This window comes from Desmodus rotundus, chromosome 12, assembly GCF_022682495.2.
Source record: "Desmodus rotundus isolate HL8 chromosome 12, HLdesRot8A.1, whole genome shotgun sequence".
In the NCBI taxonomy this organism is placed as follows: domain Eukaryota; kingdom Metazoa; phylum Chordata; class Mammalia; order Chiroptera; family Phyllostomidae; genus Desmodus; species Desmodus rotundus.
Window position 1 is genome coordinate 38,285,938 of NC_071398.1, and position 26,704 is coordinate 38,312,641.

The 26,704-nt window shown below is 50.2% G+C and overlaps 1 protein-coding gene across 1 annotated transcript in view; it reads right to left on the reverse strand.

Moving 5' to 3' along the window:
• Positions 1 to 22,232, reverse strand: part of FCGBP (Fc gamma binding protein) — a 39,259-nt gene extending 17,027 nt beyond the window's left edge. Inside the window, exons 1-10 of the mRNA XM_024577452.4 lie at positions 22,144 to 22,232; positions 21,757 to 21,813; positions 17,285 to 17,634; positions 13,371 to 13,941; positions 10,689 to 11,293; positions 7,687 to 8,254; positions 5,092 to 5,684; positions 2,319 to 2,907; positions 1,992 to 2,191; positions 725 to 863 (exon numbers count right to left, since the gene is read on the reverse strand). Of these exons, the coding sequence (XP_024433220.2) occupies positions 725 to 863; positions 1,992 to 2,191; positions 2,319 to 2,907; positions 5,092 to 5,684; positions 7,687 to 8,254; positions 10,689 to 11,293; positions 13,371 to 13,941; positions 17,285 to 17,634; positions 21,757 to 21,811 (3,670 nt within the window). The 5' untranslated portion in view covers positions 21,812 to 21,813; positions 22,144 to 22,232. The remainder of the gene's footprint in view (positions 1 to 724; positions 864 to 1,991; positions 2,192 to 2,318; positions 2,908 to 5,091; positions 5,685 to 7,686; positions 8,255 to 10,688; positions 11,294 to 13,370; positions 13,942 to 17,284; positions 17,635 to 21,756; positions 21,814 to 22,143) is intronic.
• Between the last annotated feature and the right edge of the window lie 4,472 nt (positions 22,233 to 26,704).

Here is a 26,704-nt window from a genome sequence, read left to right on the forward strand (position 1 = left end):
AAATTATTTTCTGCCCTTCACCCTAAGAAACCAATCTTGGGGTGGCTCTGTGTCTTAGACTTAATCTGGGGGTCCCCATGTCTGAGACTGTATTCATATAAATCTTGGTCTTCCACTTGAGGGGTGCCCTGTATCCAAGACCCAAGACTTCATCAGGTATCAGCTTGAGACCTCAGGACTCTGTCCCTGTCCCCGTGGATCCCAGTCTCTCAAACCCCTTGGGGATGGTGCCCAAAGCCCCAAGACTAATCCCACATACCAATGGTCAGAAAACTATGGCACCACCAGCTGTTTTTATAAATAATGTTTTGATGGAGCTATGCCCCCTACTTAATCTATTTTATGGCTGATTTCATGCCATGATGGCAGAGTTGAGTAGTTGTGACCAAAGCCGTGTGGCCTGAAAGTCTAAATACTTACCATCAGGCCCTTTAGAGAAAATGTTTGCCTGTCCCTGCCTTATGCTGAGGGTCTCTGACATCTGCCCAGGAAACTCAGCCCTGAGGGCCCCCAGAGCCTGGACTCCACCCTGAAGGTCACTGCCTCCCTGACTGGAGGGCCCTGTGTCTGGCCCTGGGAATCCCAGCCCAGGGGTCCCCAGGTTGGAGACCTCAGTCCTCAGTCCTCTGTGCCTCCCACCATAAAGATCCAGGTCACACCACCCTCAGCTCCAAAGTCGCTGTCCTCTGTCCGCAGCCACACCAGCCCCAACCTAGCCCAGCACCTTTGACGCAGCTCAGGATGCCTGCAGAGGAGTGGCACACTTGCCCCGGTTTACAGGTGTGGCTCTGGCACACCAGGCCTTTCCCAGCGTGGCACACGCACTGCTGCCGGCAGTTGTCAATGAGTACCGTCTGCTCCGGCTGTGGGGACAGAGGGCACAGCCATCAGGGTGGGAGTTCACTCCAGGACCTGTGGGGTCTGGAGGACAGGGAGGGGACATCTTTCATCAGGGGGGTGTGAAACTAAAGCACAGCATGGCCTTGGGGTTCCATTCATTCATTCACTCACTTGCATTCATTGCTCATTTGTTTATTCCGAAATACCTACTACATGCCTGCTGTTATAGGATAAACAGCGTAACAGAGTAATTAAGAGCAAAGGCTCTGGAGCAGATTACCTGAGTCTGAAGCGTTTTCCTGCTATTTGCCAATCACATCATTCTGTGCAAATTACTTAATCTCTTTATGCCTCAGTTTCCACATAAATTGCAGATAACAATAGCACCTACCTATGACAGTGTAACTGAGTTACTAATACATATGAAATACAGATGAAATGAAAAGGGATTTTCTTTCGATCATCCAGATTGAAGAGAAAACGGGGATAGAGATGAAACAAGATTGGGAAAGTGTTGATTTTTTTTTGAAGCTGAGTGCTGGGTACATGAAGATTGATTACATTGCTCTCTTTTGCATATCTGAAAATTTTCGTAATAAAGAGTTTATATATCATATCATAGCACAGAATAACACTTAAAGCAGAAACCCGAACATAGTAAGCACCATCTGCCTGTTTGTTATTATTACTATTATTATTCATATGAGACCAACAGAGAGCCCCCCACCGCCCGCCACAGAGCTTGCAGTGCTTTGAGAGAGACAGACTTCAGACAAACACGTGCGAATTAAAGGGAAAGGAGTAACTGTGAGAGCAGGAGAGGGGAGCAGGGGAGTTAGCCGCTGGCATGACAGAGCCAAAACTTGACCTGAGGAGTCAGGGGAGGGTTTAAAGTTGCAGGAGCCACAGTTATATTTACAAAGGTCTTTCCCACTGCCATGGAGACAGCGATCAAAGGGAGCAAAAGAGAGGGCTGGGAGGGAGCCAGGTAGGAGGGGACAAGCTGGACCACAGTGGGGCCATGGGTTGTGGAGGAGAAGTGGGTGGGAGGGACGTTCAGGAGGCCAAGTGCACAGGCTGTGGGACTGATGGGCATTGGGAAGGGGTCCAGGATGAGGCTGAAGACCTGTTGGGGATGACCAGGTTCCTACCTCATAGTAGATACCATCATGGTAGCAGCCGCACTTCTGGATGGGCACGCAGGCTTGGCCGTCGCTGAGGAAGCCGGAGTCACACTGGCAGCCCTCGGCACAGGTATCCGGGCATTGAGGGGCAGTGCTGAGTGCAGAGCAGGTCAGGGTGCAGGTGTCTGCGCAGAGCTCATAGTGACTGTTGGGGGCGCACTTCATCGCTGCAAAGAGGGGTGTGGGTCAGAGCCCTTGGGAAGGAGGGGCTGCAGGGTCCAGGGTCTGCCCCTTCTGTGCCTCAACCTCCCCCCCTCTGCTCCTTGGTGTCCCCCATCTCTTCCCCTTACTCACGACAGAAAGATTCGGTCCTCCAGGGTTCCACGTGGCCTCCAGCTGCCTGGCAAGCACTCACATAGGCATGAATGTTGCTGCAGAGAATGCTCTGGTTTCCACCACCGATGCAGAGATCAAAGACACAATCTTGTAAGGGCCCCTGAGGATCGAGCAGCTTGTGGCAGGCGGCCAGTGGCCCAGTGGGGCTGGTGAGGAACCCACAGAACTGCTCCTGCTCGTACTTCTCCTGCAGCTCAGGCCCGCACTCCTGAGGGTGGCAGTCTTCGCCAGGCTTGCAGGTGGGCGGCGGCAGGCAGGGAGAGCCGGGCACTGCCTCCTCCCAGGAGTTGCCAAACTCATTGGGGCTGCCTGCTTGCGAACCGTCGGGCTTCCGGAAGTCATCCTTGGGGTCACCATTGTAGTCCCCACACAGGCCACACAACTGCTTGTAGTAGTTACCTGGGACTGTGACCCGCACATTATACACGAGGTCGTAGACCACACGCAATCCAAAGTCAGTCTTGATCACCATATCTGAGCCTTCCTGGAAGGCTCGGACCTGGCCCTGGGCCAGCACCACGGGGGGCTTTATGTCCACGCCATTTACCTGGGAGGCAGGAGATGCCATGCTCAGAGGGTACACTGAGAGGGCAGGCCCCAGTCAAGGCCCTGCCTGACACTGAAGATCTGCAGGGCCTTAGTTTCTATATTTGTAAAACGGGTATAATAATAGGGTCTTCTAGTGGGTTGAGTGGTGGTCCCCAGAAGATATGTCCACTCAGGACCTCAGAATATGACCTTATTCATAATAAGGGTCTTTGTAAATGCAAGAGGACAATGACCTGGGGACACGATCATCCTGGGTTAGGGTGAGCTCTCTGACCTGTGTCAAATGTCTGCGTAAGAGCCAGGAGAGGGGAAGACACAGAGATACCAGAGCAGCCACGTGAAGACAAAGACAAAGGTGGAGTGAGGCAGCCCTGGCCGAGGAGCACCTGGAGCCACCCGAAGCTGGGTGGGGCGAGGAAGGGTTCTCCCCTAGAGCCTTTGAAGGGGGTGCAGCCCTTGCCAACACTTTGATTTGGACTTCCTGCATGCACAACTCTGAGGAAACAAATGCCTGTTGTTTTAAGCCACCAAGTTAGTGGCAACTTATCACAGCAGCCACAGGAAATTGATCCAGGTCTCAGTGGAGTAACAGCCTTACCAGTGGCCGTTTAATCAGCACTTGCTGCAATGACTGGTAATGCGGTAACAGACTTTACAGGCACCTGCGTGGGTTCAAACACAGCTCCGCCCCTTACTCCTTCTGTGACCTTGGGCCGGCCAGTCACCTCTCATTTCATGTTTCCTCATCTACTGAGTGGGAACGTGGTGCCTACCCCACGGTGTTGTCGTAAGGATTCGATAAATTAGTATTTGCAAAGTGCTGACACGTTATCTGGCATAGAATGGGTGTTCTGGGAGCGCTTGTTATTATCATTAGCTATGACTGGGTGTTTTCATTTTGAAGAGTAAATGGGTGTGAAGGGTTTTTGCCTTAAGTATCCATCAGTGGGTGGAAAGTCAGGCTAATTTTCTGGAGAAGTGAACTTCAAGTTCATGAGCCAAGAACCCATGGCTTCAGTTTAACGTACCAACGAAGCCTTGTAAATCCACCCCCTGGATAACACGCTCGCTAGGCCTTCCTTAATACAGACACAATGAGCATTCGATTGTTTTGGAAGCGTGAGGAATCAGAGGAGAAGGCAGGAGAAGGATATGCTCCTGGATGAGTCTCCTAAAAACAGTCTACCACCATACTTCCCCGAGCAGGGATGGATAGCGGTTAAGGCCAAGTGACTCAGCCCCTGTGCCTCAGTTTCCTCATCTGTAAAGTGGGGATATTGATAGTTTCTACCTCACAACAAAAACCCAACAACTCTTATGTATTTATAGCCAAGTATATGCCAGCTGCTATTCTAGGAGCATGGCTGCATCAGGTAGTATATTTAAACATCAAATGCATGAGCACTTGAAAAAGTCAGCCGTTCAACAGCATCCTCATCAATTTCGCTACTAGCACAACAGTCAGGTGCCTGGTTTTTAGTGGGATCTCTGCAGAAAACCCTCCAGGGTAAGAGAAATGCCCATTCCCATGTGAGAGCAAACCCGTCTCAGTCTGAAAGCACCTGAAGCCCCAGGGTCCAGCATGCTGTCTCCTGCTACACCATCTGGGGTTCAAGGCCTGCCTTTGCTGGGGGAATTTGGCCAGTGATGGGACATCCCCCTTTAAAGAGGAAAGCAAATCAAGGCATTTGAGCTACTACTGTGAGGATAAAATGACACTTGGGTTTGAAGTGCTCGGCAGCCAAGGTCTGGGGTCAGCCATGCAGAAGGCACAGCTGCAGTTACTGTGGTTGTGGCTGTTCAGCAACGGTGGAGCTTCCCTCAGATTGTCCTCTGTCCTTGAGCCGTTCCCATTCCTGAACTTTACCAACCTGTGGTTGCATCACGTGCTGCCACTGGCTGGGAGACCAGGGAGGTGGCTGGGGCAGGGACAAGGATGGAGGGGGGATGGAGGGGCAGGGAGAGGGGAGACTGAGGCCACGTGGGAACAGATCTCAGCTCCCGGGGTCTTCTTGGCTCCCCACTGTGGGTTATGATCAGCAGCCCCTCTCCTTTGCGACCCCATGCCTCTAGCATCCACTCTGAACCCTGTGTCTCCTGCCCCTGGGCTGAGCACTGCCCGGATCCCACCCACAGATGGCCCTCTATCCCAGCCCTACCCAGGGTCAGCCCCTGCTCTCACCGTGACCTTCCACTTATTCTGTTCCAGCCGCAGGGTGAAGTTAGCCACCTGGACAGTGATCACCCTGGTCACACTGACTTTCTTATTGTTCCATTCCACATTCTCCTGCAGGACGGTGAACTGCTCCAGGCCAGGCCGGGTCCCACAGGTGCGAGCCAGCACGTACACACAGGTGCCCATGAAGTCGAAGCGGTGGCCGTCAAAGGTGGTATAATGAGGGTCTCCTGACGCCTGGCAGGTGACAGAGCCCACAGCCACGCAGCCCAGCATGCCATTGGATGGCTGACAGGCCTCGTGCGGGCCGCAGGTAGAGGGCTCACAGGACACCAGGCCGCCCTCCCGGCAGTGGCAAAGGGACTCGCACCCCGGTCCAGGATAGAAGGTCTGGCCCGGCGGATGGTAGACGCCCTGGTACAAGCAGCCACAGGAGGAGAGGGGAACGCAGGACTCACCACTGAGCGCAAAGCCTTCGTCACACACACAGCCCTCGCGGCACTCAGAGCCACAGCCACCGGGCACCGGGAGGTCCCCGCAGGACAGCGGGCAGCCATAGGAGCAGGCCTCGTAGTGACTGTGGGGCGGGCAGGTCAGCGCTGCAGAGAGAGCGGCCACAAGGGTTGAGAATCCCTGACCACAGTGAAACAGTTGACCTCCTGACACACATGCACGTGCTCACTCATGCTCACTCACGCTCACACACGCTCACACAGTCACGTAGAAGTGGTCCAGCTGCGAGGAGCTCCTCTGTTGAGTGGGGCCTGGGGAACAGGTTACATCACAGTTAATCTGATCCTGATCATTTTCAGCCGTGCTTTGGGTTACCTGGAATGTCTTCAGTGAGCTTGGTGACGTTGTGAATAAGGTGTGGCTGTGTGGTATGTATTTTAAACATATGTTTGTGGAGTGAGAGTGTGTGTGTAATCTCTGCAGTGTGTTTATGAGTGCAGTACTCTCAGCTTCTTCATTCTGGAATAGGAGTAATGGTTCTATAGATGAAAATATTTGTCTATGTTGTAAAGAAGAAAATAAAGAATCCCTGTTCCTCTCTCCAAACCCCACTCACTCCAGATTATAAGACAGACAGTTTTGCCCTGGCCAGGTGGCTAAGTTGGTTGGACCGTCATCCCATACACCAAAAGTTTGAGGGTTCAGTTCCCAGTCAGGGCTTATACCTAGGCTGCAGGTTTGATCCCTGGTCAGGGCACATACAAGAGGCAACCAACTGATGTTTCTTTCTCACATTGATGTCTCTCTCTCTCTCTCTTTCTCTCCCCCTTCCTCTCTCTCTAAAAATTTATAAACATATCTTTGGGTGAGGATTCATAAAAAAAGACAAATAGTTTCCTCAAAAACAAAACAAAACAAAAAAAACAGCCAAATCAATCCTCTATCTGTGTGGTCCAAAATGACAGTCAGTTGTGGCCATTTAAATGTAAATTTAATTAAAATGAAATAAAATCGAAGACTTCGTTTTTTGGCCACAATAGCCCCATTTCAAATGCTCAATAGCCACATTTGATTAGTGGCAACCATATGATACAGCTCAAATATAGAACATTTCCATTATCACTGAAGTTCTACTGAACAGCACTGTTCTAGATCTAATATTCTGTTTAAAAGAGAATCTGGCTGGACAGAGGTACAAGTTAAATAACATTATAAAGAAGCAATTATCCCTGGCTGTTGTGGCTCAGTGGATTGAGCACTGGCCTGTGAACCAAAAGGTCACTGGTTCGATTCCCAGTCAGGGCACACACCTGTGTTGGGGATCAGGTCCCCAGTAGGGGGCGCGTGAGAGGCAACCACACATTGATGTTTCTCTCCCTCTCTTTCTCCCTCCCTTCTCTCTCTAAAAATAAATAAATAAAATCTTTAGAAAAAGAGAAACTTTAGAAGTCAGAATAGTGGGTCAGAATAGTCACTCATACTTGGGGTACAGTGCTGGGAAAAGGGCACGAAAGGGCTTCCAAAGTGATGGGGAGCCTAGTTTGAACTTTGTCATGATTCTTGGGACAGGTTATGCAAATTTGTTCTCTTCATGAGAATTAAACAGGCTTCTACTTATTATATGTACATATTTTTGAACATGTGTATTATATTTTAACAATACATTTTAAAATGTAAAAATCAGGCGAAAGGATGCATGGCTTTCTAAACTTCTTTTATAGGAAAGCAAAGACGTTTGAAGAGCATTCCTGTACCCGCATCTAATGCAAGGGTCTCAGAGTGACTGCCCGACGGGCTCTGCAGGTGTTATACGTCAGTGAAGTAGACCAGGTGGAGACCAAGAAGACCTGGAGAGGGTCCTGGGCTCCCTCTAACAGCAACACCACTGCTCATCTCCGAATGACAACTGCCATGGGGAAATCAGACCCAGGGCCACCAGATGTATTACTGAGTCTGTCATTTCCTAGCTGAAAGGATCCCAGACATGTAACTGATCCTTTCTGAGCCTCAGGTTTCTCATCTGTTAAATGGGCAAAGCCACAGTCCCTACCTCATAAGGCTGTTATAAGAATTAAATGAATTAGTGATATTTATATGTTAATGAATATACATAAGGCTGAGACCCCAGTTTTCACTACTGATACTCACGGCAAAGTTCCTTGCTTCTCCAGGGGTGCACGGTGGCCCCAGCGGCCTGGCAAGCCTCAGCGTAGGCGGCCAGTGCGTCACACAGAGGCCCAGACTGGCCTGGCAGCAGGCAGAGGTCGTAGACGCAGTCTCGTACAGCGCCCTGTGGGTCCAGCCTGTGGTGGCACTCCCGGAAGGGCCCGTCAGGGTCAGCAAGGATCCCGCACTCCTTCTTACTCTGAAGCTGCTGGGCTACCAGGGAGTCCAGTTTGGGACAGTCACCTGGCTCCGTTGCTCCACAGCCTGGCCTTGTCTCCTCCTGCCAGCTCTTCCCAAAGGCCAGTGCATTGGCAGCTTGGCCCCCACCCTGCAGAGCCAGATCGTCATCTGGGTTCTCGTTGAAGTTTCCACAGAGCCCACACAGGGCCCCAGCATAGCTTCCGGGCACCTTCGCAGTTACATGGGCATCCCAGTTGTAGGTGACGGTCAGGCCAAAGTCCGTGCGCACCACAGCGTTTTGGCCCTGGCGGAACACCTGCACCTGCCCATCTGCCGCCTGGAAGGGCAGGTACTGCAGGATGCCATCAACCTGGGCAGAGATGCAGGAGGGCCAAGGAGTCAGGGTGTATTCATGGCTCTGAGACCTACCCCTCCTTCACTCAGCTCCACCTATTCTCAGCTCCTTGCTATTCTCTGGAGCACACTATTCTTGGTCCCACCTGAGACTCTGCACTTGCAGATCCCTCCGCCTGGCACATCCTCCACCTCTCTTCATACTTCAAGTATCAACTTAAATCCAAATCCCTAACTCATAGCCTTCAAAGCCTACAGTGTCTGCCTCCCTGACCTCCCTGACCTCGCCTCTTCACACCCTCCCCTCACTCATTTTCTTCCCGCCACACTGGCTTTCTTGATATTCCTGTAACTCTCCCAGTTTACTCTAACTCTTAGGGCCTTTTGCCTTTGCCAAGAACAGCATCTAGCACTTTTCTCCTGGCTGTTTTCCCTGCACTTGGCTTAAATCCAAGCAAGTCCCCACTGTAGAAAGGAACTGCTTAACCTTGGCTCTCTTCACCTTTGTGCCCTATCACCCACCACATTACTCACTTAGCCTCCTTGCTAAGAACATCTCAAATGCACTCCCACCTCAAGGCCTTTGCACTTGCTTTGCACTCTTCCCTTGGCTACCTCTACTTCACCTGTCAGGTGTCAGCTTTGATCCGAACTCCTTACAATAGCCTAAAAAGCCCTAAATGATGTGAGCCCCACTACTCTGCAATTCAACTCTCCAGTACCACCCCATTCCCCGCTCCCGAAACTCTAGCCATACAGGTCTTCTGATATTTCCCCAAACTCACCCAGCTCAGTCCAGCATCAGGGCCTTTGCACTTGTCGCACCCTCTGCTTGTGACCTTTCTACCCTCTTCCACATCCCTATTCTTTGCCTGGCTTCCTCCCCCTCATCCTTCACCTCTTAGCTTAAAATTGAACCCCGCTACCCACCAGGCCCTGCTTGTCCCCACTTTCTGATCTCATCTCCTACCAACCTTTCTATTCCGTCTTCCCAATCTCATCTCTCAGGGGCAGCCTCACTAGCCCCATGCTGTTCTGCACTCTTCAAGCTCAGCTCAGCCTCAGGCTTTGCACCTGTTGTGTCCCCCGCCCCTCCCGCCTAGGAATAATCACTCTTCACCTTGTGGTCTCTTCCTCATCCTTTAGGTTTCAGCTTAAATCAAAAGCTTCTGTTATAGCCATCCTCCACATCATCCCCACCTCGCTCGTTCCTCTCTCCCTCCATCCCAGTCCCACTGGCCTCCATGCTGTTCCTCTGCCCTTCATGTTTGTTCCTGCCTCCAAGCCTTTGCACTTGCTGTTCCTTCAAGCAGGAACACCCTTCCATCCACTTATTTCCCTGCCTGTTCCATCCCTGTTTTCAGGAGAGGCAATAGAAGATAGTGGTTGAGAGTATGGGCTCTGGAGACAGACTGCCTGGCTTCAAATCCTGTGTCTGCCACTCATTGGCCATCTGCCCTTGAACAAGTGACAACCTCTTTGGGCCTCGGTGTCCTCATCTAACAAGATTAGCTGTTTCACAAAGTTGTTGTAGAAATTAAATGAGTTACTATAGGTCAAGCATTTTATACATAGAAATAACTTAATATATGTTGGCTATTATTATTCAAACCTCAGCTTTAATGTCATCCCAAAGAGGTGGGGATGTCAATATTAACAGTTATGTCCCCTCTTTATCAGGGAGCTTCTCTATGTCAAACACGAGGCTTTATGGGCAGAATTTCCCTTACTCCAAGGTCGTTCTGAGGATGAAGAGTTAAGGACTGCAAAGGGTTTAGCACAGTGCCTGGCATATGCAAAGTTCTCTCTGTTTTCCATTTCCAATTCATCTTCCCCCTGAAAGCAAGGGCCACTGTCCCAAACTGCTCAGTAATAATTCTTAACTAACGCTGTGAATCTTACAACAACCCCACGGTTTTTATTTTTAAAGAGTAAATCAGTGGTTCTTGACTTCTGCTGGGTGGTGGGACATCTGAGAACCCTCTGCCCAGAAACCTGCCATTGTTTGGGCTCTCCCCCACCCACTCCCCCAAAACAAGCACCTCTAGTTTCTGACCTTTTACAGGTCACCTTACTATCTGAAAATCAATCATCTTTCAGAAAATGCACAAATCTATAACTTTAGAGGGTTCATATCAATACAATATTAAGTCAACATTTACTGGGTATCAAGGGTTTTTTAAAACACCCTACAAATATTAACTGGTCAAATTCCCACAACCACCCTGTGAAGTGGCTTCCACTTTAGGCACCCTCTTGTTATCACATTTGACAGAGGACAAACTAAGGACCCCCTGAGAGCCGGTCACACAGCCAGGGACGGGCAGCGGGGCCCTGCTTGCTGACCCTGGCTTCAATCACCTGCCTCGCGTCTTCTAACAGCCCCACCCACTCTTTTGGAGGGATACTCTGCTCCTCCGCTCCACCCGGCCGTGGGTACTGCTCCTCACCAGCACTTGCCCAGGATGCTCCCTGCGCACCGCCACCGTCACGCCACGGGCCTCCACGCGCACGGCGCGCGTGTAGCTCACAGTCGCGCTGCCCCGATGCTCATTTTCCACCAGTACCCGAAAGGAGGGCAGAGCCGCGTTCTGGCCGCAGGAGCCAGACAGCAGGTAGGTGCAGGTGCCCATGAAGTCGAAGCGCCGGCCATCGAAGGTCACGTAGTGCGGGTCCCCAGACGCCTGGCAGCTCCCGAAGCGGTCAGGGTAGCAACCCAGGAGGCCGTTCTGGACGCGGCAGCGCTCGCCGGCGGGACAGCCCTGAGTGTCACTGCAGCTCACCTGATGGGTCCCGCCGTTGCAGGTGCAGCGACGCCGGCACTGCTCGTCCTCCCACACCTGCTGGCCTGGCGCCAGGGGGCGGCCCTCGTAGGTGCAGCCGCAGGATGAGGCTGCTACACAGGCGCCGCCACTGGCCACGAAGCCCGGGAGGCAAGTGCAGCCCTCCACGCACTGGCGCTCGGAACAGTTGGCCGGCGCAGCCGTAGGATTGCAGGAGGCAGGGCAGGCGGGGCCGCAGAGCTCGTAGCGGCTGTTGGCCGGGCAGGACAGGGCTGCAGGGAGACAGGGACCGGGTCAGGCCAGCACAGTGGGTCCCTCGAGGCAGGCTCCGTGGGAAACGTGCCAAGACTTCCTTCCCCGAACCCTGCTCCTCCTTCAGAGACCCCCTTCTAGTTCAAGGCACTTCTATTCTTTAGGCACTCAGGCCCCCAGCCTCTGAGACACAGTTGACCCCTCCTCCCTTCATTCCCTGGACAACAGATCTGTCAGTAAATCCTGTGGGCTCCATATTCGAAATCTACCCAGAATCTGCCCCCTTCTCTCACCACCATCCGCACCCTGGTCCTCTCCATCCTAGCAGCCTCCTGCCTGCTCTCCTCCGGTGCCCCCTCCTCTCCAACCTACCATCTGTTCCTCACTCGCAGCCAGAGGGGCCCTGTGAACACCTGAATCAGATGACATCCCTCTCCTGCTCAGAGCCCCCTTGTGGCTCCTTCTTGCTCAGAGTAAGAGCCAGAGTCCTCCTGGTGGCCTGTGAGGCCCCACACCACCTGCCCTCATGACCTCTCCATCCTCCTCTCTTTCTCCCTCTGGCTCACTCTGCTGCAGCCACAGCGGCATCCTTGCTGGTGCCCACACTCCCAGCTCAGGGCCTTGGCTCTGACTGTTCCCTCTGCCTGTGTTGACCTTTCCTAGGAAGGCAGTGCAGCTTGTGGTTAAGAGAAGGCTACAGAAACCCAGATGGCATGGGTTCACATGCTGGCTCTCCCTTCTTAGCTGTGTGGTCATGAGCAAATGATTCCAACCACCCCGTGCCTCAGTTTCCCCACCAGTAAAGTGGCATAATAATAGTACTGACCTCACAGGGTTGTTCTGAGGAGTAAATGAGTTCATCTGTGTAGAGACACCAACTAAGCACCTTTATTATTATTATTATTATTATTATTATTATTATTATGAGCTGACTCTGTTGCCTTATTCCCAGTCTCTGCCCCAATGTCACCTCCTCAGAACGGTGTTCCCTGAGCACCTTCTTCATGAGCATCCCATTGCTCTTACTACATGAACTTTATTTTTTTTTCTCTCTGAAGATACTCCACGGTTTACTGCTTACTATCTGTCTTCCAAATAGTTTATAAGTTCTGTGAGAGAGGGTACCAGGTCTGCCTCAATTGTAGCTCAGTCCTCAGCACCAAGGACAGGGCCTGGACCAGTGGATAAATGAACTTGTTGGCTGGTTTCTCCTTCTGCATCAGGCATTAGGAACTCTGGTGAAAGGGGTGAGAACTGGGCAGTGAGACCACAGCAGTGACCAAGACAAACTTCAAATGGCTCAGTGTCTCCTCCAGATGTATTCCCCCTCTAGGGTCTGTCTCAAGCCTTGGGCCTGAGCCTGAGCCTGGATGCCTCTCCTCCCTCCCTTCTGGCCTTTCTGCCTCCTGAACATTTCTCTGGGAGCCTCACAGGGGCAGGGACAGGTGGGTGTCCATCACCAGCATGGGGATGGGACCAGATAAGGGCTCAGGAAATGCCTGTTGAATGAATGAATAAATGGGTGAAAGAATGATTAAGGGAATGGACACCTGCCTGGGGAGCTTAGACTTTATCCAGAGGACATCAGGGAGTCATGGAAGGGCTATAGATGAAGAAATGGTCACATATCTGCTGCGGGACTCTGAAGATGACCTCTCAGGCCAAACTTAGCACCTGTCCTTCTTTCAGCCTGGAACTTGTTTCCTGCTCCCCTTTTCCTGTCGAGTTCCTAGTCCTCTTATGAATTGCAGATTGAGCATCCCTTTCTCTAATAATTCCTTCTTAATCCCGGAGGCTGAGTCTGGAAGCTTCTTTAGTGTCCCACAGGCTTTTTTGACTTCTCCCATCTTGGCTGTGACCACTCTGCCTGTGCCTCCCCCAGCCCAGCTGTGGCCCCTCCAGACTGTCGCTGTCAGATGATGTCTGCCTCAACCTCGGGCTCACTGTGAGCACAGCCTGGCCATCTCAGCCATCCCCCTGTCCCTGACATGATCTAGCTCCAGGCTGTACCACAGTAAGGGTTCAGATGTTGAGCAGAGGTAAGGTGTCCCCTGCCTCCCTCCATGTGCTCCCAGCTCCGACCAGGGCATCACTCACGGCAGTTGGATGGTGACCTCCAGTCCTCAATAGAGATGCCGAGCTCCAGACAGGCCTGGGCATAGGCGCTGAGGCCACGGCACAGGCTGGACCGATCCCCGTTGACTGCACACAGGTCGTACACACAATCCTCCAGGAAGGGCTGGGGGTTCAGGGCATCATGGCAGGCAGCAAAGGAGCCATTGGGCTTGGTCAGCATGCCACAGAGACGGTCACCCTCATAGTGCTGGGCCTGGTCTGGGGTGCATGAGGGACAGTTGCTCTGGCAGCCATCGTCACACAGGTAGTCCCCATCATCCAGCTTCCAGCTACTGGCAAACTCCTCAATGTTAGGAGCCTGCTCCCCATCAGGTGTGAGGAAGTCGTCAGTGGCGTTGCCATTATAGTTGCCACATAGTCCGTACACCTGGTCTTGGAAGTGAGCAGGCAGGCTCAGTGCCAGCTGGCTATCCCAGTCGTAGGTGACCACCAGCCCGAAGTCCAGCTCCACTATGGCCCGCATCCCGCTCTGGTACACACTCAGGCGACCGTTGGCCAGTGAGGCAGGCAGGAGCGAGCGCTGGTTGTCGATCTGCAGAGGGGTAAGGAGGGAGGGGAGTGGTCAGAACCTGTGTGGTCTGGCGTTCAGCTCCTCATCTCCTCCTACTCACTTCCCTGCTCTAGCTGCAGTAGGTTCCTCCCTCCTGTTATTGCCACCAGCCAAGCCTCGAGATCTTCGCTGTTGCTGTCCCTGTGGCCACGTGGCTCACTTACTTCCTCGCCTCTTACAAAAGCTTTGCTCAGAGGTCACCATCTCAGGGAGGCCATCCCTGACCACCTTATTTTATATGGCTTCTCATTCCCCTCACTCCTACTTCTCACTCCTTTTCTGTTCCATTTTGTTCCTACAGCTTCTCACTTTCTAAAATATCATTTGCATGTACGGTCTATCTAGCTCCATAGACTGTGAGCTCCATGAAAACAGGGATCTTTGCCTGCTCTGATCCCTGCTTCACCCCCAGTGCCTTGAACAGTGCCTTGTGCAACAGCAAGTGCTCAGTGAGGGAATGAAGGCACTGTTGTGTTAAATAAACACTCACTGGGCACTCACCCTCCTGGCCTGGGCGGGGAGATCACGGAGATCTGGGGATGATTAAGACAACCCTGACCCTGCTCTCACGGGTCTCCTGTCCAATAATAGAGACAGACCTGTCACTAGACAGTGACACATCAGAATGGGCAAGGCTGGAGTAGTAGAGGCACAGGAGGCTGCGGGAGCCTAAAAAATGGGCTAGACCCAAACTTGCAGGTCAGGGGAGGCTTCCTGGAGGAAGTGACAGCTGAGCTGAGCTGTAAAAGATCAGTAACAAAGAATCATGAAAATAGGGACAGGGAAGGGTGTTCCTTTGCAAATGTCCCAGAGGAGAGAGGGTTCAGCCAGAAGATAAAGAGTATGTCTCTGTCCCCTGGACCCATTTCCTCTTCTTGAGCATCTCTTTCTTATTCTTTCTCTACACAAGTTCATCTTAGCCAAGAGGATGGAGTATGAAAATGGAGTAATAGATAGAGTAAACAGCATGAGCGATGGTTTGAAGTTATGCTAGATCAGTCCATCTGTCAGTCAGCAAGGCATCCATGAGCCCTACTGTGTGTCCAGGTCTGTGCCAGGCAGTGCTGTGGACACAACAGTGACTAAGACAGCCTGAGGCCCCACACTTGTAGGCTCCCAGTCCAGGGACCATTCTTCAAGTCTATCTCTCCCCGGGAGTAGTGATCTCCATTTTTAAATGGTACAAGTAATATTTGTCCACTACAGAAAACTTACAAAATGTGTATAAGCTGAGAAAAGATGAACCACCCAAATTGCTGTAGACACACACTCATGCACATTTATAAATCTTGCCAGATTTTTCTTCTACCTTTAAATACATTTATATTTAAAAAGATAATAAGACCACGCTGATGTCATCATTTCATGAAGTCCTCTGCTCTCCTTACAACATCCTGTGGACATCCTGCCACGATTCTACCAGAAGCTCTAAACCTTTGTCAAGTCACTGACAAAAGTGATGGACCCTCTCCCTGAATAACTGCACAGCATGTACAAAATTCTGCATGTAATCTCAAGGATTTGAAGTCCCCTGATTTTGTGCTCAATCCCTCTGGATCTCAAGAACACCAACTCTAATGCACTTGGCTGTGAAGCTCACAGATCCACCTGCACACTCACAAAATGAGGGAAGTGTCAGAATATTCATTGCAGTCTTGTTTGCCTTCAAGAACAAAGTGTCCATCTACAGGGGACTCAGTTAAATGAACTGCAACGCACCCATACAATGGAGAGGGATGCAGCTATAAGAAAGAAGGCCAGGCTCCCTACCCATTGATTTGGAAACAGCTCTAGAATGTATGGTTCAGTGCAGAATGCAAAGTGCAAAAGACAGCATACAGTACCATGCGCTTTGCTATGAAAAGGGAGAGGTGAAGGTGTATGTTTCTGGTTGCTCGTATTGGCATAAAGAAACCCTTCATGGACACCCAAGGCATCACTAAAAGTCCTGCCTCGTGGGGGGTGGAGAAAGGTTAGAGGAAGAGAGGCTAGAAACAAGACCCCTCTCTCACAACGTGCCTTCTTTGTTTTGAGCTATGTGAAGACTTATTTAAAAAAATCAATTGCAGCAACATGGAAAAACCTCCAAAGTATTATGCTGAACAAACGAAGCCTTATACAAAAAGATTCTTATACTCGATGATTCCATTAATATGAAGTTCTTGAATAGGCAAACCTAATCTGTGGCGGGAAAAAAATCAGAACTGTGACTGCATCTAGGGTGGGTCGGGGGTTGTTGGGGAAGGGACGTGAGGGAATTATCCACAGTGTATCTTAATGCAGGTTTGGGTTGCAGGTTTGTCAAAAATCAGTGAACTGTACAGTTAAGGCTTGTGGATTTTATTATGTATAAATTTTATTTCAAAAGTAAGCAATAAGAAGTGTAAAATATTGTATTCCAGTTATGATATGGATATTGAAGTCTTCAGGGGTGAAATATACTGGTATCTGCAACTTACTCTGAAGTGCTTAAAAAAATAAGAGTGATTGTTGAATGGGCAGAGGGATGAGCCGATGGTGCGAGTGTGATGAACCAGGAATAGTAAAATGTTTAGAATCTAGGTGATTGGTATAAGGTTGTTCACTGCACAGCGATTTCAACTTTTCAGATGTTTGAACATTTTCATAATAACATGGTGGGGAAAAGGGAATAATTGCTCTAGGCTCTTACTGTACTGACTGAGTAGCAACCCATTTCCCAGAGGCAGAAGGATCTAGAGGTTAAGAATCAGGACTTAGGAGCCACCCTGCCTGTGTTCCCAGCTCTATTGCTCATAGCTTGAGGCCTGTCAGAAGTCACTCATTTTTCTGGACTTCAGTTTCCTCATCTGAAAGTGATAATAATAATAATAATAATAATAATAATAATAATAATAATACCTACCCCACAGATTGCTGTGAAAATTAAGTGCATTGATACCTAAAAAATGCTAAGAAACAAATCTGGCATATAGTAGGTGCTCACTAAACTTAGTGTTTGGTCACTTAAGAAATTCCCCATTTTGGGATAATTTGTTTTCTTTCTTTTTTTCTCCATTTCTTTATTTTGTTGTGTTTTGTTTTTGCTATTACAAACCACATTGGCATAAACTTTTTGCCTAACCATATCTCTGGGCACTTTTAACATTTTTTGAAGCACAGTACAAAAGGGGTTTAAGGTTCTGCCCTGGATTTTCAAATTCCTTTTTTCCAGGCCCCACTCCCTGGGCCCACTTCTTGCACCCTCCACCCATGACAAAGGGCTCAGGTTGGGGGCCTGATACCCAGGCTTTGCATCTTCCTTCTAACTGATGGGCATTAAACTCTGAAGACTCTGGATACTTACCCGGGCGAAGCCAACTTCCCCACGGGCCAGCGACACAGAGTGGCTGTAGGCACGCACGGTGACGAAGCCCACATAAGAGACGCGGCGGCTGCCGCGGTGCTCATTCTTGGCCTCTACACTGAAGGCTGGCAGGGTCTGGTCCTCGCTGTTCAGCTCTGCCATCATGTATGAGCACGTGCCCATCATGTCATAGCGACGGCCATCGAAGGTGGTGTAATGGGGGTCACTGTGGGCTCGGCAGGTGGCCCAGGAGCCTGGCACACACCTGGCCTGCCCATCCACCACCTGGCAGAGCTGGGAGGGAGCACACCGCACACCTTGGCAGGAAGGCTTCTCTGCAGATCTCTGGGCTGAGGAGGGAAGAGGGGTGGTAAGAGAGAAGCAGTTAGGAATGTGTCCATGTGGGTGGGAATCCTGGAACAATGCCACTGCAGAGAGTTTGGGCAGTTTGCTCACAGCTACCCATTTTAGAAGTGGGGAAATTGAGGTCTGGAATCTCATGTGGAGAGAGCTGCTCAGGCCTGACCAAAGCCAAGGCTTCCTGATTCCCCAGTTGAACCCAGCTCAACCCAGAAGGACTGGAAAGTAGTGTGGAAGGACCATCAGGAATAATCATGGCAATCTTAAGTTGTTAATTTTCTCTCCCAGTTTCTCCCTCCCCCCTACCTTCTCACTCAGGTCAAAATGCTGAGGCATCTTAGGGCAGAAGATGGTAGACAGAGATTGTTCAACAGAATGGAAAAGATGGTGGAGTCAGGCTGCTGGGGTTAGAATCCTGGCTCAACCAATTACCTCTGTGACACTGGACAAGGAATGTTAAACTCTCCGTGCCTTGGTTTCTTCATTGGTAACATGGGGGTGACAATAATACCTCCTTCACAGAGATGTTTGGAGAGGAAGTGCTGCCAGGTTTGGAACTCCCCCAATTATTCCCCATTCTACTATTCAAGCCCAAAGTGACCCTCTGAAGTTGAGTGGCTTTTATGCCATTGAGGAGAGCGGTAGAAGGGATACTTTTGCCAGTTCTGGGAACCCCAGTGTCTAGGGGCCTAGCTTGAGGAGGTGGAGGGTTTCCAAATATGGAGAAACAGTTCTTCCTCCTCTGCTTCCTAGTTTTCAGCAGCTCTTGCCTTCTGTCTGTTTATAATAGCAGCTTGGCCCTGCTCATTTGCCAGGTACCCCCTAAGTACTTAACAAATGTTTACTCATTATACCTATGAAGGGGATGAAGCTATTATTCTCATTTTAAAGGAGTGGAGACCAAGGCCCACACAGGTAAAGTCACATGCCTCAGGTCACACAAGCAGAAGCAGGATACGAACCCCAGAAGTCTGGCTTTCACATTCGTGCCCTCAAGCACTGCCCTGCCTGGGACAGCTTCTCAATGCGCTGGGCCTGAGGTTACACGTAAGGCCAGGTCCTAGAGATGAACTATGTTAACATGTACAAGACACATAGAATGGTCTCTGTTGTATTGAGAGATACTCCCCTAGCATGGTAGGCATCATTATTATTATACTTTTAGACATCCTGAGTTTGGGCATAAACATTACAAAATCAGTTGTGAGAGAGCTGCAGTTAGCAACTGGTATAGTTGTGTATCAGTTGCTAAAATATCAAAATATTTCCAAAAAAATGGTAGAAAGCTGCTGACTCAACCCTGCCCAAATATTCCTGCTTTTGGCACATTGGCTCTCCCCTAGGATCCTTCCCCCACATCTCCCCAAAAGTAACAAAGTGCTGATGCCAGATACCACTTCTAGAATGCTGATTCATGCTCTGCTATCTCTTCTGACTAATTGGGACCCTGGATCACACCCATTGGCAAACATTTAGAGTATTGTTCCTGGGGTGGGGAGGGGAGTGAGGGTAGGGAGGGTCTGGGAAGCCTTGAGGAAAGGAAGGATGGATGGGAAGGAGGTTGGAGGTGGTGGTGGGGAAACAGCCAAGCTGAGCCAGAAGCCACAGAGGAGCAGGTGGGTGGGAAGAGGGGAATGGCAAGAGAGCCCACAAAGGGGACACCTGGTAGATAGGGCCAGGTATCATTTTCCATCACTTACTCTGGATGCAGGACACTGCTGTCCCATAGCCCCCAGACTGGACCAGCCCTAAGGTGAGCAGTCTGAAGTCAGTAGTGGCCATGTTCATGTGGATCAAGTTAGTAGTGTTGAGATCCATTTCGGCATACGAGAACTCACTGCCTGGTACTTCTACCCAGGTGAGACTTGCCCCCATCCTGTGCCTGTCCATGGTCAACTGATCAGCAGCCTTCGTCAGTGCCACCACCATGGCCACACCCTTAGAGCCTGGGATGCTACTGACCACATAAGCAAGGCAATAGGCTGCCACATCTGGGATCAGGACCAGGTAGGTGTCATAGGTCACTTTGTCCCTATTGCCACCTGCCCCAAACAGCAGGACTTGGATGCCCACATCTGCACAGGTAGAGTGGCTGGGATGGCCGGACCTCAAACTCAGTCATGTCACCCTCTTGGAGAGCCCTGATGTTGCTGATGTTCCCATGGTAGTAGGTCAGTTTTGTAACCTGGCTGGCCATGACATAGGCCAGATTGAAGCGGATCTGGGAGGCCAGAGGGGGCACCACATAGTGGGTGCCCCAGGCAGATGTGGGTAACAGCTGTTCCACCACCTGGTTGCAGCTTGTGTGTTTCGAGGCACAGGTGTGGCCGGAGAGAACAGCCACAGGGCTACTGGCTGTGACCTTTGACCCTGAGAGATCAGTCTCACTCTGTATGTAAGCCACCTGGTAGGGCTTCAGAGTCACACTAAGGACACTGCCGGCTAGGTAGATCTTGCCCTGGAATGTCACTGCCCCCTTCAACTTTACACTGATGGAGGCACCTGGTGTACCAGCCACCACAGCAAACTCCTTGACATTCTTGGCCGAGTTACTAGAGGCTGTGAACACAAAACACTCAGTTCCCAGGGCCCAGACAGGCTGCAGCAGTGTCACCTCCCCTGTGTTGGGCTTAGAGTGTTTATAGCCTGCACGGAAATGGTGTGGTCAGATTTGACCACCACTGCATGCTGGAATATGTCGCTGCCAATCATCTCAGCCTTGGTGCTGATGTTGACCATGACCGACTGCCCAGGCTTCACTGTGACATCCTGCAAGGTGCCGTCTGCCTGTCTGAGAATGGAGACTGAGACAAGGCTGTTTGACAGACTGGAGAGGAGGAAGTTGAGGTGGAGGTGGTTCTTGTCAAGCCTGTGCTGGTTGTTTTGCAGGAAGGCTGTGAGGAATTCCTCCCCTCCAGTGTGTCTGGGGTCAGCTGAGGCCTCCTGGATCAAACCTTGGGTGGCGGGAAAATGTCCTACTAGTGAGTCCACTTATCCATCAGAGAAGTAACCCCTTGCCCTGGGCCTGGATAAGGTGTTAAATATTAACTTGAGCTTTCCCCCCTCTCTTCTCTTTCATTTCTCCTTTTTTGTATAGCCTTCACCTACCCACCTTTCTGACTTTTGTCTTCCAAAGGCCTGAGTGCTTTGGACAGGGATTTCAAACTCAAATGCCGACAGTGCCAGGCAATAGGAAAGAGTTTGGGTGGTGATTATAAAAACGGAATATTCATACACCATTGAAAGTGGGGTGTTGCTACTAGCTTTAGCCTGTTGTTATTTTGATGTCTTATTGGCTCTTATTCCTTTTTTTGGTGCCAGATCTTACCATTTTTCAATTTCCATGTGAAATCTCCAACCCACTATGCGGCCCAAAGCAGCTGGATTTAGTTGCCAATTTGTGATTTCTGTCTTAGTAGAATTGGGGGAGGGGGACAGTGTGAAGTGGGAAAAGGGAAAGAGGGGATTATGGGAGTGTGGACAAAATGTCTCCAAGAAACAGAGAGCAGTAGGTACTTTTCAACACCCTCAAATGGGAAGAGATTCTCCAGAAGAGAGGGGGGAAGGGGAGGGGAAAAAGGAGGGAGAGAGTGAGAGAGAGAGAAGTCTACAGGCTCTTGGGGAGAGTGTGGGAGTTACAGAAGGAGTGTCTGCTGAACAAGGGGAGCCTTGAAGGGGATCTTAGTGTCCCACGGGGCCAAGGGATCAGGTGTCCCATCCTGGTGTCCCACCCTTTCCCCAGTCTGTTGGCTTTACCTAAGGCCCTAGTCCTGGACATAACCCTGAAGAACTGGGCACCAAACCCTCCAAGAATGACTTTAGTGAAATTTTCCATCAAGTCAGCAGAATGAGGGTTAGGATCTAAACTTTTGTTGAGTTGCAAAAAACCAAGAGAGTGGTAGTTTTGGCATCTTGAATTTGAGGATAAGGTGTTCACCTGAATTCCACCACACTTCTCTGGAGAGCCCAAGGGGCCTCTCTCCAATTGCAGCTAGCCTGGGGTGACATTGGGAGAGGGGTTTGTGGAAGGGGAACAAATAATGGTGCTGACCAAGGTAGGCAGAGCTCTCAGACTGGAACAAGGGAAGAAATGGGATCTCGGTCTTACTTACCCCACAGGAGGGTTGCTCCAGCCCAGAGAGTCCACCAGCTCCGCAGGAAACCCATGTCTGCAGTGGGGAAAGAGAGAGGGTCATAGGAGGCTGGTCTGCACTTCTTGTCGGAGACTGTCCCAGAGAGGACAGAAGGGCCCAGTCCCAGGACAATGGCCACCTGGGCAGCAGGAAGGTGGAGGTGGGCTGGATCCAAGGGCCAGTGTATGTGTGTATAGGGTAGCTGGATATCCAGTGGGCCTGGGGGTGGGGTGGGGAGGGGAGGAAAGGAGCAAAGATGGGAAGTTGGATGCCCATTGGGTCCAGGGGTAGGGTGGGGAGGCCTGGAGTCAGGGACAAGAGTAGGAGATCGGATGTCCCACTTCCAAAGGGAACCCAGTCTCTCACCTGCAGGTCCCTGGAGCTCCAGGGTTAGCCCCTGGGCAGGGCTATATAATGGAGTTTTTTTGGCTCCTTAGGCCACACCCTGGGCCACACGCCAGGCAGATGGTTCCAACTTCCTGGAGGAGGCTGCTGATCTCAGGGCCAGGAGGAATGAGGACCCTGAAGACCTGTGAAGGGTGAAGGGTGGAGGGCAAGCCTGGATGCCTGGGTCCTGAGGGAATGAGAACAGCTGGTGGCTGTGTCCTGGGATCACGCTGGGAACTTCAGCCCTAGAAGGGTGGTGTCCCTGAGGGAGACAGCTGGGGAGCAGGGTCCTCAGACCCTGGGTCCATGGGGGCTGGGGAGTAGGGCGGAAGATGGTACTTGATCTTGTTTGCTGAACAGAAGCTGCCTGCAGATTTTTCCTTTGGCTCCTGCCAGGAACAATTGCAAAGGACCTGCATCCGGGTCCTGGCTGCTCCCCAGTCTCTATAAGCTGATCCCCGGTCCCCAGCCGCTCACATCCTGTTTCCAGGCACCACTAGGGGCAGGGTGCGGTGTCTGAGATAGGGAGGTATCTGAGCGCCTTACTTAGGCCTGTGGAGTGAGATGTAGTATGTTCACCCTCCCCAACCCCCGTCCCATAGGGACTCCTGGGGACCTTGGCTGTGCAATGGAATCATCAAAACTAACCTCACTGGGCTCTTTCAGAGGACGCACTGTAAACTAAAGGACTGTAGGTGGGAGGCAGGCTACTCTGTTTGGAAACTGGGGGCTGGGGCTGTATGCAAAGAAAGTCAGAGGCTTCTATTTCCTGGTTCCACGCAGACACCGGGTTCTACTTCCTGGAGAATTATTTGTTTTCTGGGAGGTTTTTTGGCCCTGAAAAGGGACTGGATGAGCAGATTTTGAGTGACTCTATGCCCCCCATCACCCCAGAACCTTCCTAGGATGGGAGATGGGTCTAGGTCGCACACAGGGAGAAAATACCATTGAAAGGTGGTGTGGGCTTTCTCAGATAGAGTCTGCTTCTCCCAGGGGGCTGGCCTGACCCACGCCCTGCTCCCCTCCTCCTGACTTGGGACTCACTGTTTGCTGGGGAGTCTCCCTTGGAAACAACAGCTGCAAAGCCTGGGAGCACCAAGCAGCTGCTGCCCCAGGACCCCTCCTCTCTTATCACCAAGACCTGGACCTTGGGGCAGCCGTGCTGGGTGGGGGCTCTGATACCCCCTACCCAGGGCAGGTTCCCAGAGAGAGAGATAAAGGCTCAGAGTTGACTGGGACCCAAAGTCAACCAGGAAAATGAAGTTGAGTAAACAGGAGACTGGATAAAAGCCAGAGCTATCAAGAAACAGGCAGGGTTGGGGGATCCACAAGGGGTGAGAACTTGGGGGAGGGGGGCGCCTGGGTCCCTGAGGAGTCTGAGGATGAATAGAGCGGTCATCTGAGTCCCTGAGGGAAAGAAAGGAAGGGAGCTGTTGAGATTTTCAAGATGGAAGCAGCTATTGCAAACCAAGGTGTCAAAATCTATATCAAATACCCCTCTTGTAGTCTGAGACACTCAAAGAAATGAGCGGGAGAAAGAAACAAAAAAATCAGGGTAAGTCTCAGGGGTGATTTTGCCCCCTGATCTCCTTCAAGCCTTGAGGTCTCCCCTCACTGACCCCAGAGAGAAGCCTTGCCCCTTCAAAATCTGTCATTGCTGTCTGCAGCCAGAGTCCTGAGAAGTGAGGAGGTGGTGGGAAATCTTTTTTGTTTTGGCTTTGACACCTCAGGGACCTTCTCAATCTTTTCAGGATGTGTGTGTGGGGGGGAGGGGATATGCTTCACCCTGTGCTTTACTCCACATCATGTCCATTCTCAGAAATCCCACTGATGCGGCATAGATAACCTGTGGGGATACTTCCTTACGGTCAGAGAAACCACATCCATCCCACCCCGGCAGCCTTTCTCAGCCCAGACAGGGGTGGCTGTGTATCTGAGCCTTCTGGCCTCTCCCCGCAGGCAGGATCTGCAGAGGGCAGATCTTCACTGGCCATACCATTTGAGAACCCTGGAACCCTCCGGCTTGTCTAGGCTTTACAACCGGAGTGCACAGCTGGAAGGAAATTTACTCTCCACAGCTAAATTCAGATTTGCCAGCAATTTCTAACTTCATTCTTTCATGCTCCAGATTCCACAAGGGGTCTCTCTCTACTCTCTTGGGGAACTCCCTCATCTTTCGTGATCTGCCACGAATCTTTCTGAGGTTCAACCTTGATCTTGTTCCTCTTTTCAGGGAAGCAAGAGTATTTCATGCTTCCCTGTCCCAGTGAATGTGATTCCACACTCTGGGCAGGATGATCACAAGCCTTGATGCTCCATTTCCTGCACCGTCCACCTTGCCATTGCCCGTGCACTTCTTTCCACTTGGCAAACCCTTCTCCACAACTTATCTGCTAACTCTTTATCTGGAATCTAAATATTACTTTCTGTGTGAGTCATTTGCTGAGGACCCAAGCTGAGGTTAATCTCTTTGATTTATCTTATATAACAATGGCTAACTGCTCTCTCACTTAATGGAAATCCCCCTTGGAACTGAGAGCCCTGCTACAAGTGCTCTGCTCTGTTATCACTGATCTCTCTTCCACCCGCCACGATCTGGCTTCCAGGTGCATTAAAACTGTCTTGCTAAACTCTCCAATGGCCTCTTACTTGTCACTTGGTTCTAGCTCCTTCTCTCTAATATTTGATGTGAACACTTCCTCCTTGAAAATTTCTAATGCCTGACAATTTTTTTTTAAGAATAAATAAATAAATAAGTAAAACAAAAAGAAAATTTCTAATGCCTTGGCTCCCATGACATCGCTTTCTTCTGGATCTTGTGTTACTTTGTTCTGTTTGCTGCAATAACCCCTTTAACATTGTGGTTCTCAGATTCTCTTCTGCTGCTTCTTTCTCTAACTGCCTTTTCTCTAGAATATCTTTTCTATGTCCACCTCTGCTGTGTAATGGAACTTTCTGTGATTATGAAAATTTTCCATATTTGGTTCTGCACAATGTAATAGGAAATAGCTACACGTGGCTATTAGCTCTTGAAATATACTGAAAGAACTGAATTTTTAATTTAATTTAACTCTTTTTTATTGTCTTGTTTTATTTTATTTTTCATATTCCTCTCTCTTTTTTTATTGTTGTTATAGTATAGTTGTCTCCATTGTCTCCCCACCCCAGACATTCCCACCTCCCACCCTCAATCCTACCCCCTTTGGCTTTGTCCCTGTGTCTTTTATAAAAGTTCCTCCCCACTTTCTTTCCCCCATTATCCCCTCCCACCTCTCCTCTCAAAAAACTATGGTGTATTTACACAATGGAATACTACGCAGCAGAAAGAAAGGAACTCCTACCTTTCGCGACAGCATAGATAGATCTGGAGAGAATTATGCTAAATGAAAGAAGCCAGGCAGTGAAAGAGAAATACCATATGATCTCACCTATAAGTGGAACCTAATCAATAAAACAAATAAGCATGCAAAATATAACTAGAGACATTGGAATAAAGAACAAACTGGTAATTTTAATTTTTTTTTTTTTTGTGGCCAAAAAAGTAAAGGTCTATTCATTGAGGAGATGACATCATGCCTGGAGTCACAGGTGAGATAGTAGTGCCTGGAGACCTGGCTCCCGATGGCTTTCAGGGGACAGGTTATCTATATGGGTTATAATCACTAATCCTGGTGACTAAGGGATTTAGGGTCATGGTTGTCAAGGTTGTGGCCTCTTCTGATTGGTTGGTGCTAAAGTAGAAGGTAGCCGATCAGTGCATCTGGTCCTCATGTCAGCCATGGCCTCGCTTAGTAGGGCTTTTTTTCTCTTTCTTTGATCTGAAGTTGAAACACAGCTGAGGCTTAGATGTCATCTATAGTTTCATTGAAAACTCTGTCTCTGTGGTTAATAGGCCCTTTGTTCTTAAGTTTCTTTAATGTTGTACAGGGCCTCATTGTCCTGAGGACTGAATAATTAAGGGAGTGGACACCCAAAGGAGAAAGAGATAGGTAAATCCGGATGCTGGAGACCAGTTTGAATCAAAAGGAAAGAAAGGAAAAAATGTCATATTAAAAAATTAAGTTTCTGCATGGGTACAATTCTCTCCTTTCTTTCAATCGCTCCTCAATCTTGAGGGAAATAGGGCAGCTGGGTCCAGGTTCAGTCAAGAGGGAGGGTTAGCTCATAAGATGGAGTGTCTTTGCCTGCCCATCATGCCCCTCTTTTCTGGCTCTTACAATCTGACATGCTCACCACTTCTGAGATGGTCTCTGAGCCTTAGAGGGGGCATTCCAGGTGTTCAGTTTATAAACAGAAACTACAGCAATGGTAGAAGAAACAGTAGCCCAGGATACCTGTACCCTAAGCAATAATCAGAGCAAACCATAAGTTAGTCTCTGAGTCTTTAAGACTGTCAGTAGAGAGTACCTCTACACAAAAGGCTCAGAGCTTCATTCTTGCTGGAATGAAGGCAGGCCATGACAGTCCGACAGATCCCCCTGGCCCTCAGTCCGAATGTCCCCGATGATGACATCAGGGGCTCAGGCAAGCTCTCTGTGGA